This window comes from Colias philodice, chromosome 3 (assembly GCF_061535455.1).
Source record: "Colias philodice isolate Cphi_HAF_F1 chromosome 3, ilColPhil1 Martin Lab GWU primary, whole genome shotgun sequence".
NCBI lineage: Eukaryota > Metazoa > Arthropoda > Insecta > Lepidoptera > Pieridae > Colias > Colias philodice.
In genome coordinates, this window is record NC_143088.1 from 486529 (window position 1) to 501443 (window position 14915).

Here is a 14915-nt window from a genome sequence, read left to right on the forward strand (position 1 = left end):
CATTACGGAAGTGTCTGACTTGTTTGCCTTATACGAACACGCTTGTCTTGACGCCTTGTGAATAAAATAATTAATTGTAAGCTTTATAATTTTTCTCGTTTTATCTTTATGTATAGTGTTAATGGTTCAATAAATTGAAGTGGGGAAACTAAAAGGTTGTTTAACGTTGTTATTGTTGTCTACGGAAGTATTGAAATGTTTTTATAGAAAATATAATAGAGGAAAGAAACATTAACATGAGTAAAATGATAAAAACATAACATAGAGCTAATACAATAAGAGCTTTTTTAGCTCTACTGAAAACATTTTTGAAGATAAATGACTTCAGCTCAAATTCTCGTACTAAATTAGCCAATTATCAACCATTGATTTTCAAACTTGCAAGTTAAATCTCCCGATAAACATCGGTTAGCGTTGGTGCAAGTGGGCCGGTGCATCGGCCGCCATTGCGTAACGTCTCCTATTTATACTGCAAGACACCACCCCCGGCTGACTCACTCCGGAACTAGAGAAAGTTTGCATGTCCAAGCTTTATTATCTGTGATTTGGATCTCCCAAAATGCGGGAGCGATTCATTTGGGTCCACCAAAAATATATTTTGGAATTTTTTTGAAGTGAAACTTCTTTAAGCGCGTTGAAAGTAAAATTTCAAGGTCGCGTCATGGCAGTACCGTCACGTCATGAAGTAAGGCGAGGATTTTGGTATTTTTGAATCTTGCCAAGAAGTTTCAATTCTGACACGTGTGCTCGGCAAACACGCTCTTTTAATTTTTGAATATAGAACATTTATTAAAGAAAAACTCAATATAAAAATTTTATATTATCACTATTGCCACACGAGTAGATAAATTGACACATTATTGGGAGAGCCAAGTTTTAATAAAAAAAATGTTTTCTATTTTTATGACTGAATATTTAATAATATGAAAGTGCAGTTTCTCTATACTAAAACTCAACATCGTGGTTATTGCCAATAACTTTATAATTTTGAACGGTTTTCTATCGATCTTCACGCAAATTCTTAGACTCCAACTTTTTACTCTTTTGGAATTTAGAGCAAAATTAATTTTAGTAATTTTTTTACTAGTATGCGTGTTATTTATTGTTATAATTATTACATAATGAATGCATTAAGACGATTTCAAATCTAGGTCTTATTAGTGCAATTAATTTTAGTTATGACTAACGTTAATAATCATAGGAACGTGGGTTAGTATCGAAAATAATAAAATCAAGTGAAGCTAAATTTTGTTTGTATTAAAAATATACACGCGTTACACGAATTTGTAGTATATTATAGCCACAGATTTATATTATCTCGTAGAAAAAATATACCTACTCCGTATTTTTAGAAATTATGAAATTGGGTAAAATTATGAATGACTAGCGGGCCGCCCCGGCTTCGCCCGTGGTACATATTTCGCAATAAAAGTTAGCCTATGTTCTTTCTCAGGGTCTAAAGATTATCTGTGCCAAATTTCATCAAAATCGGTCCAGTAGTTTATGCGTGAAAACCATACATACATACATACATACAAACCTTTCCTCTTTATAATATTAGTATAGAAAACGAAGGCAGTTATAGTACTGTATGACCTTTGTAGTCAAATTACTATATCAGGCCATACTATTAGGTTCAATCTTTCAAAACTTAATCAAACTCAAACTCAAACTCAAACTCAAACATTTATTTATTCAATTAGACTACTTTTAGTAGCACTTTCGAATCGTCATTACATAAGTATTTTTAACATTTACCACCGATTCGGAAAGCAGTATCTATGGAGAAGAACCGGCAAGAAACTCCATAGTTGCTCTTTTAAAATCATATTGTCAATATTACATAATCTGTAACTTAAATCTAACTACATAATATATCATAATATGCCAAAGAACTGTCCTGTGGTTCTTACGCGACAACCCTCCATGGATTTTCATCTTCCATATATTCCTTAATGCTATAATAGGCTCTCTGAACTAATATATTTTTTACATAAGTTTTAAATTTAGCACTACCAAACTCTTTAATATTATGAGGAATTCTATTGTAAAAGCGTATACCTTTACCCGTAAACTGAACCGATTATAAGGTTACTCTTATCACGCAGCATTATGTAATTTGTCCTTATGTTTATTTCAATATATCTAAGTTCAAGAACACTTCCGTGTAGCAAGGTAACATAGATTTAATAGTATTATTTATTTATAAATATTTACAATAGATAATATTATCTTATTCACCTCAGCAATAAATAGATTCTTCGGTCTACTGGCTTGCACGTTGATGAGGCGAGAGGTCATTAGTTCGATTCCTGGTAATTAAATAACTGGATTTTCAAAGGATTACCAGATTGTAAAGAAAATTATCAATTAAATATTGTACCTACGCCTAAATCTGCTCTATCGTTTACTAGTTGTTGTTAAGAAGTTTGTTTATGTTTATGTATTGTTATATGTAGTAACTTGGGAACGGATCAGTGACTTACAACAAGACAGGTGAATGATAACATTTGGCACCGAAAAAGCAAATATTAGTCACGAGAAAATTCTCGTACGGTTTCCTCATGTCATCGACAAAGGAAAACTCTCATTAAACGTAAATCTAACACGGAAATGCCTACGCATTGTTCCTAACAATTGTTTTCCCATTTTCTCGCTGCCGCGGCCGACGCTCCCGTTGACCGCCGGCGACCGTACGTCGACCCCATCGCCGCCCGACTGCGCGTTATCATACGCTTTCACGCCATAGCGATTCCAAATTTGAATTACTTTTTTTTTATTTTACTTTTTTCGAATTTACTTTCAACCAGACTTTCCATGGAGTTAACACTCCGTGGAGTTCTTATTGAATACATTATGGCGATTCGTGTTTGAATTTTGCAGTTTCTTATTTAACAGATTCAACCAACTGGTTTATTATGCACACCGGAAGATTTCTAGCTAATATAATATTGACATAACTTTATCTGTTTTTATGTTTAGATATGCTCAAAATTTGATAAGTATGTGCATAGTTGATAAGAGTTTGCAGACGATTTAGTTGGATCTCCTGACCTTTTGTTTCAAAGGTTATTAATATTTGACGAGTGTTTGACAACAGAGCAAGTGCGACGCCCCCAGTCCACTGCCCTCGCAGTATGTGGGCTAAAATATTATGTTCATTTTTTATAATTTATGAATGACGCTTGTTATAATTGTGAGTGACATTAAATTATGAAATGTAGATCAAATTGATTATTTTTTATATATGAATGGGATATTTTAAAAAAAGTTATCAGGGTTTAAAATAAAACGAAATTAAATTTCTTTAAATATTTATTTATTCAAATAGAAATACAATAAACCTAAAAAAAACATGCATCAGTCTGAACGTACCTTAAAAAGAAAAACACTTAAATAACTAGTAAATAATACAAACTAAATAAAAAGAGTCGAACAATTTTTTCTCGTTATTAAGTTATCAACATAAGTTTTAATAAGCTTCAAACGCTTCTAAAAACTATACATACAGTTCAATTTCTTATTAGAAAATTTACATTCGATCTCTACAACAACCTCATGAGAATTTCAATTTTCATCTTAATAAAATATATCCAGACAAATAATGTTTTCTTTGAATAAACATATCTTTATACAAACGATACGAATATTCCACGTTTCGTCTTTAAAATTATACAAAAGCTTAACAATGAATGTTGCCATTTGTTGTAATAATAAAACAATAATGAGAAATCTGCCGAATGTGAGAGAGAAATCGACACTTTGTTTTTGTAAAACAACTTATTTATAAAATTAACAATAACAATAATAAAATTCATTAAGGCTGGCTACTCACGTAAGAGTCGCATGGGCAATATTGCAACAATCTCGGTTGGTCGGCGGCCGGAGCAATTTCAGTTTTTCTCTAAGTTGCCCCTGCTTGCCTATACACATCACAATAATTATCGGTCCAATTCTAAAATTGCTCCTGCTGCAGGTACGTGAGTAGCCGGTTTTAGTATGCTTTCGGATATTAATAGATTTGACGTATAGTACTAGTAATTTAAAAACATTCAAGCAAATGGATTACAGATAGATTAACAGTTTAAATATGAAAGGATATAATAAGATCTAATTTTTTTAACAGCTTAATTTTAATCAGACCTTAATTCTTAAAATTAAACTTACACTAATATAAACTCAAAATAAATGTACAAAGGTAAAAAGAAATTGAACGCTTTAAAAGCATCATATTAATTGTAATACTACGAATCTCTAAACATATAGCTAAAACTAACTATATTAATTGTTAATTCTAGATACATAGGAACATAAAACACTTATCAGTATTTAGATCTTAATTTATTTACATAAAGACGTCGCATTTACTATATTTTATATTGCATTACTTCTAATTGAGAAATACGAAACGTTTAGAGAAAGTATCAAACAACAAACTTTGATGACAAAATTTAGTTATTCGTATAACTTAGGTACCTACTAGTATAGTAGATGAAGCATCAAAACTTCAAAAACTGCTTAGCTCCGACATGAGGGATCCTTACATGTATGTTATTACCCAATTCTAAGTACAAACTTCGCAGTTACTAAACAAACAATAAATGAAACTCTAAATTCACAAAACAATCCAATTTCATAAACATAATATACCACTATGTACAAATATCTAGTCCATTATTACTGAGAGTCACTTCAGGCGAGATTGTGGTCAAGCGCTTCCCTAATCACAATAAAAAAAATCTGTCAAGACAACCCCCTCCCGCCTTTGGAAGATTAGACCAGTTGATAAGATGACTGATGATGCCTTCATAACTATATACAATTATCTGACAATCCCCCCCTATCTCTCCACAATATTGACCAGCACCACGTGCTCCCCGCGCACCATCAACTGCGGCACGTGGCGGGTGCACTCCCACACGCCGCCCCCCAGCGGCGTCTCCGTCACTAGCGGCACCGGGGATATCGCAGCCGCTGTACCCTTGGCTACTGGGGTACCTTAGGAAGTTTGGACCAGCTGATAAGATAACCTTCCTATCTTTACCTATCTGATTATGAAGCTAGATAATCATGGCGTAACCATTTTGATAAGATGACCCAGGTTCTCTCTAGATCGTCATACATTGATTATGAAGCTAGGATTTTATATGTTACATGGGTTTCTTCTGTGAAAGAAGTTACCTATACTTAACCGTATATAAATATCAAGCCAATTATCTGACAAGCAATCAAATCCCCCTATAGCAACCCCCTATCTCTTCACAATAATGAAAATCAAACAAATTAGGCTCATGTTATTTATGTAGCTTATATTTTTCCAACTCTGCCTTACTAATATTCTCCATCGTAAATACCACCTTATTATCCAGAGCCTTATCTAACAAAAAATGGTTAGAACTGCTATTTTTACCCAGATATGTCCGCTACAAAGTCTTAATACATACCTAAACCAGGAGGCACTTTCCTCTTCTTAGGTCCCTTTCGCTTCCACACCTCCAGCACATCAGTGAGCGCGAGGTTCCACTGCTTGTCGAAGGCCACTAGGGTCGCAAATAACGCCCCTCGGATTGAATTGGCACTTCTCGTCACCACCTGTAGAAAATCATAATATTGCTGTAAGTGATTAAACATAAGAGAAATATGTATCATCTTGTGAGGCTAAAGGAAAGATAATAGATAGCATTATTAATTTAAAAGTACATAGAACTGAAAAGTAAAAGAAATCATTATGACGTACAAAGAACTAAGATACTTTCAAAACACTAGCAAAATTCCAAGTAGCATTGGAAACACTAGAAATCAAACTTGAAAGCGGTAAAACGTATGAAATAATCGCCAATTACCTCATTATTATCCAAAACTAGAGCTTATCAATAATTATTCAAGTGATAGAGCGTCGAGAGTACTTCAAGACCGTCAAGTGGGAAATACTTGTAACCATGTGACATTAAAGTATAACTAAATAATTTGGAAAATCCAAAAGTGCACGCCTCATAATTTTTTTTTAATAAATATTTATTAATTATTATTTTTGTTTATTTAATAACAATTAAACCACATCGAATCAGACCCTGAAAAATGAAAGGGTTCTATTCCTGAGCATACTCAAGCGTAAGAGAAAAAAAAAGACTCGATTAGTAAATTATTTCGGTCGCTATCGTGTTAACAAGAAAAAGGATCCGCACATACAGACACACGGACGTCCAAGACAGAACTTTTTTAAACTGTTTTTTAACTAGTTTAAATAACAAAAATGACATCAAAAATATCATGAATGTTAAAAATAGTGTTTTTTCTTAATATGTATGTGTATGTATTATCTTACAAGTGCAATGTATGATACATAAAGACATTTTAAGTTTGAAAAATCAGATGTTTTGCGCGAAGTGACAGTAGTACCCACCTCAACGCTTCGCTTATGAGGCGTGCAATAGTGGCAACACAAACATTTCAATTGTTAAGTAATAATAAAATGAATTGTATTGAAATCACATCGAACTTAAAGGTTAGATAATTTAGATTAATTTAAAGGTTAACGAATAGGATTGGCGTTTTTTTTCCGAAACAGGAATCATTAAGAAAAGGGCATTAATTCAGCTCATGTTTAAAATTTCAGGTACCTAATACACGAATTCGAAATTTTTCATTAGTGTATCTGTAAAGGATTTACAGATACACTAATGAAAAATTTCGCTTTTTTCCTTATTAAATATTTTTTAAAATATTTAAATAAATAAATATTTTTTGTTTCCTTATTAAATATTTCCACATGATACTAAAATTAATTTTCTTTTTGTTACAGGCGAGTTCACCTATCCACCAAATGTGTTCAACTGCAACAGACGCTTCCTTTACACTAGTTACTACTTTTTACCTGCGGGTAAGTATTGCGTCTGTTTCTGGATATAAGAAACGTTCCAGAACATTAAAAATCAAAACCTTCAAATTGTAAAAAATAGACCAAATTTTAAAGACTTGCATATAAAAAAAGAATCATCTTAATCGGTTTACCCAGTCGAAAGTTATGCAGTAACAAACAAAAATAAACACCTCAGATCTTCCACTTTTTTAAGTCAATTGATAATAACAGAGACTAGTAATAAAATTAAGATTTCTTCGGATTGCAATACAGCCTTCTCAAGCACCTGCGATATAATATCTGTGCAATATTTTGTCGTGGTATCTGCTATAATTTGCATGTATAGTATGCATGTGCAAGTGCAACCAGTCAGATGGCAATATGTAAACAAGCGATTACTAAATTTCACACTAGCATTATGGTAATAGACCTATTTATTTATTTATTTACAATTATTCCTTACAAAATATGAGAAAACAATAGTATGCAAAAAGAAGTAGTATTACAAAAACATAATTTGCACAAATGGCGGCCTATTGCTAAACTGCAATCGCTACCAGGCAACCTGGCTACTACTACTAACTACCACAGATAATTAAATATTTTTACATCTTAACAGATCGTTAGTAAGATATATTTTTACAGCATCTTACTGACATCAGTCAAAACAACTACATTTGAAGATGCATAAGGAAGATATTCACAGATAGTATTGATAACAACGATAGCTATATTAGTCCATTGAATAAAAAGTTCTAGAGTGCGTGAGTTAGTAACGTAAGATGTTTCTTCGGAAACATGTCAAGAGTCCCTAGGTAATAAACATACTAAAACCCCGGGACACTAGGAGGAGCCCCGGAGTGGGGAGAGGGGGGAAATGGGTCCATTTTTTCATTTTTCGCTTAAATCTCAAAAACGGTACATGTTAGAGAAAAACTTTCAAGGAAAAGTTGAAAGGCCATAAAATTATCTACAAGTTGTACCTGAATCATTTTTTCCTATATCCTACCGTTTCTGAGTTAAACGCAGTAAAAAATGATTTTGGCTCAAACAATTTCCCCATACTACACATCAATCGATCAAAAAATATTTATTTCTTCCAAAAAACTCAAATGTGCAACTTGTGACCGGTACTGATAGATTGCTCTTAGTTAGGTCTATAATTGGTAAAATAAACACATTCCTCCATGGAAGCCTTTAGGAGGAATCGATTGTCAAAATGTTATATTAGGGCAGTTTGAGTTACTGAACTTGATCTTTTTATTTTTTCTGCCAAAAAAAACTCAAAAGTGCAACTTGTGACCGGTACAGATAGATTGCTCATAATTAGGTCTATCATTGATAAAAATACCAGATCCCACCGCGGAGGCGTTTACGGGTAATTGAATTTTATTAGGGTAGTTACGATACTTGAACTATTTATTTTTTTTCTTCCAAAAAACTCAAAAGTGCAACTTGTGACCGGTACTAATAGATTGCTCTTAATTAGGTCTATAATTGGTAAAATAAACACATTCCTCCATGGAAGTCTTTAGGAGGAATCGATTGTCAAAATATTATATTAGGGTAGTTTGAGTTACTGAACTTGATCTTTTTATTTTTTTTCTTCCAAAAAACTCAAAAGTGCAACTTGTGACCGGTACTGATAGATTGCTCTTAATTAGGTCTATAACTGGTAAAATAAACACATTCCTCCATGGAAGCCTTTAGGAGGAATCGATTGTCAAAATATTATATTAGGGTAGTTTGAGTTACTGAACTTGAACTTTTTATTTTTTTTCTTCCAAAAAACTCAAAAGTGCAACTTGTGACCGGTACAGATAGATTGCTCATAATTAGGTCTATCATTGATAAAAATACTAGATTCCACCACGGAGGCGTTTACGGGGAATTGAATTTTATTAGGGTAGTTACGATACTTGAACTTTTTATTTTTTTTCTTCCAAAAAACTCAAAAGTGCAACTTGTGACCGGTACCGATAGATTGCTCATAATTAGGTCTATCATTGATAAAAATACCAGATTCCACCATGGAGGCGTTTACGGGGAATTGAATTTTATTAGGGCAGTTAGTTAAAAAGTTCAAGTATCGTAACTACCCTAATAAAATTCAATACCTCCTAAACGCCTCCATGGTGGAATCTGTTTTTTTTATCAATGATAGACCTAATTATGAGCAATCTATCGGTACCGGTCACAAGTTGCACTTTTGAGTTTTTTGAAAGAAAAAAAATTAAAAGTTCAAGTATCGTAACTACCCTAATAAAATTCAATTCCCCGTAAACGCCTCCGTGGTGGAATCTAGTATTTTTATCAATGATAGACCTAATTATGAGCAATCTATCTGTACCGGTCACAAGTTGCACTTTTGAGTTTTTTGGAAGAAAAAAAATAAAAAGTTCAAGTTCAGTAACTCAAACTGCCCTAATATAATATTTTGACAATCGATTCCTCCTAAAGGCTTCCATGGAGGAATGTGTTTATTTTACCAGTTATAGACCTAATTAAGAGCAATCTATCAGTACCGGTCACAAGTTGCACATTTGAGTTTTTTGGAAGAAATAAATATTTTTTGATCGATTGATGTGTAGTATGGGGAAATTGTTTGAGCCAAAATCATTTTTTACTGCGTATAACTCAGAAACGGTAGGATATAGGAAAAAATTATTTAGTTACAACTTGTAGATAATTTTATGGCCTTTCATCTTTTCCTTGAAAGTTTTTCTCTAACATGTACCGTTTTTGAGATTTAAGCGAAAAATGAAAAAATGGACTCATTTCCCCCCTCCCCCCACTCCGGGGCTTCTCCTAGTGTCCCGGGGTTTTAGTATGTTTATTACCTAGGGACTCTTGACATGTTTCCGAAGAAACATCTTACGTTACTAACTCACGCACTCTAGACCCCCCTTGGAGGGACTCATTCAATGGACTATATCTGTTTTCGAAAAGATACTATACGAGACAATACCGCTCAGTCAACACACCATAGCGAGTACCACTGAACCAGCTGTTCACACGAATAAGATAAACACCGGGCAAAATAAACACGTCTAGAGGAGATAAATTCGCTTTCATAATATTGTGAAATGGCCTAAATGCTGCATTCGAGATAATTACAACTATTTTTATTGTCTGTCACCAAGTTTGTTATTGGCGTTGCTTTATCTGTAATTTCGAAGCCTAAAGTAAATATTTCTGGAATAGTAAGAAGTATTTTGAATGTATGGATGTTTTGATATAACAGAAAAAACTGTTTTTATCGATTGATTATTACTATAATTTATAAAACAACAAGCTGTGATTATAGATAATAATAATTATACTTATAAAAAAAGACGTGTGACACTCGGGGACTGCCGCGGTAAAGCTATTGCATGCTATGCCTTCAAGCCACACCTCCGTGCCCGTCGCAGTGGGGAGCGTGAGGTTTTTTCGATACGGAATTTCTGGATTCGGTCCCCGCGCTCAAGGCCCGCGATAGAAGCTATGCGATAGCTTAAATACTAAAGGTCTAATTTTACTTTGTTTCCATTTATCTAGCTGATGTATGTTTTAAAATTTAAATATTTGTTCAGAGCAAATGAATTTAACCGAAGATAAATTGATAAGAATACCGTTGAATTAGCAATGATAAATAACAATATATTTCATAAGCAAGAATTTCAGAAACAATAATAAGAAATGAAAAGCTCCACTATTAACCACGACACGATAATATATTATTTGTCACCAGAGACATTAAAAATACGGAGTAGTAAAGAATCTGTCAACGGTTTTAACATTGGGCGCCAAATAGACATGTTACCTAATGTAAACCACCGCCCATACATATCCGCAGTATTCAATCACAGATGTTGTAACGAAAATACACACAGGAGCTGAAGAAAAGAACCAGTGACGCATCATTTGACAAAATTTAAAAAAAACCGGCCAAGTGCGAATCGGACTCGCGCACGAAGGGTTCCGTACTATGGAGACCCCCCTAATATATATATTTTTAAATTTTTAGTATTTGTTGTTATAGCGGCAACGGAAATACATCATTTGTGAAAATTTCAGCTTTCTAGCTATCATGGTTTATGAGATACAGCCTGGAGACAGACAGACAGATTACGAAGTCTCAGTCCCGTCCCGTTTTAACGTTTCGGTACGGAACTCTAAAAAGAATTTCCACCAATCGCGAGCAGTTTAAAGAATTTAAACGTAGCACATCAAGGACACTACACACACGTTGACCTATAATTCACGCACGCACACACGCGCGGGGCGACCTCCGCGGGCGGACTGTATTCGTGAACTCAAGGTCCAAGCAAAGCGCCGATCAGCTTGTTTACTTCATATTTTTCCACAGATATACGCTAATGGGCCCGTTATTAGTTGAGGAAGATCAGTTACATATAGCACTAACATCTGTGTAAAGGACTTATGGCGCTATCATTTCGACTAAGCCTCAAAGTAAAGTTGAATGAATAAATATTTGAGTTTGTATATCACGTCTATATTATCGTCTGACTTGCGATAAATAATACATGCATTACTAAATCTCCACTCCCTGTAATGTTATTTCAATAATTGTTATTCATATGATTTATAGAAATTCTAAACGTGTTTAATACCGCGGTAAGAACATTGTTTTCCTCGAATCTATAAATACGTTATACAGTCATCAGATCTTAGCGAGACATAATCCACGTTATTTAAACATGTTTAGTGACAAAAATAATGGAGCCAGCAGGACAGTTGACAATGTTGATCCATTAAAGACCATATGCACGGTGTAAAACCAAAGCAGAGGCCAGCGCAGGCATTTATTATTGTGATAAAATGGCGCTCTGTTTTCCGGGTGGAAAGTTGTTCCGACCAAGGTCGGAGCCTAGGGCACTGCTCTAGTGCCAGCTGACGTCACGACGCGTCACACCCGTCTGACCTAATGCAGGCTCAAACTCTCGTGATGTCATAGGTTTTGAACATCTTTGTCTTGGATATCTTAAATATTTGCAATACTGTAAAATACGACGTGCGATTGCATAATGTGGTCATCAATGGCCTGATTAACATTCTTGTTTTCTTTAATCTATTTCATTCTACCGATCCCTTTTACAAAGCAGCCTTTTTTAAATTTTTGCATCTGATAAAATAATATTTAAAAACACTTGACTTTTTTTGTTATTGCCACATGTTAACATAAACCCTTAACCTTCAATATGTTTAATGTTTATATACTAAATCAAACAATCGAAAAGCACCTATAAAACATACACTAACTACGCTATTCCAACCTCCAACCGACCATACCAATACATTTGATGATCACAAACGGCGTCAATGGAGGAAATTCCTTTAGCATGCCAACAATTTATCTCATGATCCAGTTCTAGGCGTTTATAGAAATGACCTTCTGTGGGCGACGTCCCTTCACCTGGCGATGCAATTGAGATGATCACGTCGTGTGATTGTAAAATTGCACTCGACGCTCTTCCTGCATCTTCATTCCCAGTGGTATAAAGGGAATCTCGCGTAATTCCTAATCGGGATAATAGTACATAGTATTTATAGTGTTAGCTAGACAAAACATCATTGGACACTTATTCAAATATATTTTATTCAATACAAATTTAATATGTAGTTAGGTTTACTATTAACGTAGGCGTACCTACTACCTACTGCTTACAATGGCCATTTCTTTATTTTATGGACGTCTATATATCTGTCTGACTATTAGACTTTCATGTTATACGTTAAAATTCCTAAAGCGGGCAAAAAATAATTATTTTCGCAAAAGAAATATGGGTAGAAAGTTTTTGGCCGTGGTAGTAAAGTAGTTAATAAAAAAGTAAAGGCAATGAATTCCTATAAATTAATAGACAAATGAACAATTAACTAAGCTCGAAGCAACTGAGACGCTTAAATCAAAATCAACTCTTCAATGCGACGACGCAGAATAGTAAATCAGAGACAAAGATCTTATCAACCACTTCATTGACGCACACTGGATAGATAGAAAATTGCAACAAACAGCACCATGATCCAATTTATTAATAACGAGTTACCACGAGGAAATTAGTATGCAAGTTTCATTATCATAGCTCTGTAGAGGACACAAGTTATCGCTGGAAAGGTCAGCGCCGATTGATTTTGATAGCAAGCACTCGAGATTATGCCGCAGTTTCTATTCATACTGCTACGTTGAGCTATTTCTGGTTTGATTCCCGTTCTGATCGCGGTTTAGAGTAACTATTCCTTGGGTTCAATAGTTGGTGAAGATTAGAACTAATTACATTATGTGGTACTCAAAAGTAAAATAGGCTACAGTATGAATTCGATTGATATAAACCAAATTAAAAATTATATCGACAACATTTAAATTTCTGTGAAAAACGGCAATTTTAGCTGAATCTTTAATGCCCAGGTGGTCTTCATTTTCCTTTGATCAGTGATTCATCCTTCATTCAATCTTTTTTGGACATGAATATTAAATCAAAATCAACTTACACACATCTTAATACACATCTTTAAAGCTTAACTTAAAATTCTGGTAATCTTATGCCCCAAACATTCCTTTTAACTGAACCCAGGAATCCATTTACGTGATGCCACTGCATCGTAAGATCCAAATTAGCCCCTTGTTTAGTCCTTCGTCGTTAAACTAGATTGACCTCAATAATCAACAAGCTACAAGAGCATAGCTCGTTACCATATACAATAACAATGATACAATTAATAAATTGTAGTTAGAAATGTATACGGTTGAGACATGCGTCCCAGAGTGCCAACTGAAATCTACTATATTATAAAAATAAGTCGGGTTTTCCTTCCTGACGCTATAACTCCAGAACGCACGAACCGATTTCCACGGTTTTGCATTCGTTGAAAAGGTCTCGGGCTCCGTGAGGTTTATAGCAAAGAATAGGTGTCTCTGGTGGCGAAACGGTGTTCGCCCGGTTTGCTAGTATCTAATTATATTATATTGACAAGTAAATAGTTAATGTAGTTATTATCTATCAGCGAATGTTAAGTACAATTATAATTACTATTTAGTCTGAATATAATATGTTATCTTTGTTTATAATATTGAATACTGTGCATTTTTAAATAAACAATTATGTATTCTCAAATGTCTTTTCTCGTCAGTTTTTCATACTTCCTTTGCACGAGTAATTATCCTCACAATTCGTCTATACAGTGAAGCTGGTCACACATCCATATGTAACAAATAAACCGCGTTTTAAACCCGTTATAATTCCTACATTCCCAAACACTATATCACTAGTACAACAAGCCATTGCCTTGAAGATTTGAGCCAAAACTGCCCACTGTTTCTTGGTTTCTATTTCGATTCTACATTGGGGAAGACAACATTACGAGAACAACGTCCGAGGTGAAGACCTTCTTAAAGACAGACAAGTTCAAAGCTATTTAAATTCCATTAATTACGTAAAACAACATCTGATGGAATGAGTGTAATTGTAGTATATTTCTCGGGAGTAATTAGGAGATCTTTACAATAACAGTTTGTATGATCATTTTGATCAGTACCACAATCAAATACTACCCATATTTTTCCTCTCCTAATATCATAGAATGTGCTTCTTATAACCATGTATAATATAAATGTTTGATAGTCAAATGAAATAACAAACACCTCCTTACCAAACTTTTAGGCATTTACTGATTGTATAGTTATCAAACAATCCTTAAAAATAGTACCAATACAAAATATTAACATTGAAAACATCGTGGACCCTGCAACGTTGAATCATAATATGTCAAGCATAACAATGACTCTTGAGAGGAAAAGGCGATAATTTCGTCACCAGCGGTCGAAGGTCACCCATGAAGGTAAAGGTCCTTCGAGACCGTATTCCTCAACGTTTGAGTCCTATATTTAACCAAAACTTGACTCAGTAACGTAATTAATAAATTTAATAATTAAGGACATTTGGTTCAGTTCGGTTCTAAGAATTGGGTAAGGATAACTCGTTTATATTTAGGGAAACACGTTTTTAAATGATTATAGTTTTATTCATCATCACATTTATAATTGTGTTGTGACAAC

The 14915-nt window shown here is 34.0% G+C and overlaps 2 protein-coding genes across 7 annotated transcripts in view; one reads left to right on the forward strand and one right to left on the reverse strand.

The window, feature by feature from the left end:
* Eip74EF (Ecdysone-induced protein E74) overlaps positions 1–14915 on the forward strand; it is a 163984-nt gene that overhangs the window by 27041 nt on the left and 122028 nt on the right. For all 6 annotated transcript variants that reach the window (XM_089711976.1, XM_089711968.1, XM_089711989.1 and 3 more), the window contains exon 2: positions 6803–6880. The gene's annotated coding sequence lies outside the window, so the exon portion shown is untranslated. The remainder of the gene's footprint in view (positions 1–6802; positions 6881–14915) is intronic.
* Lsm11 (U6 snRNA-associated Sm-like protein LSm11) overlaps positions 4574–14915 on the reverse strand; it is a 35643-nt gene continuing 25301 nt past the window's right edge. The window contains exons 3-4 of the mRNA XM_089712029.1: positions 5445–5592; positions 4574–4998 (exon numbers count right to left, since the gene is read on the reverse strand). Of these exons, the coding sequence (XP_089568155.1) occupies positions 4841–4998; positions 5445–5592 (306 nt within the window). The 3' untranslated portion in view covers positions 4574–4840. The remainder of the gene's footprint in view (positions 4999–5444; positions 5593–14915) is intronic.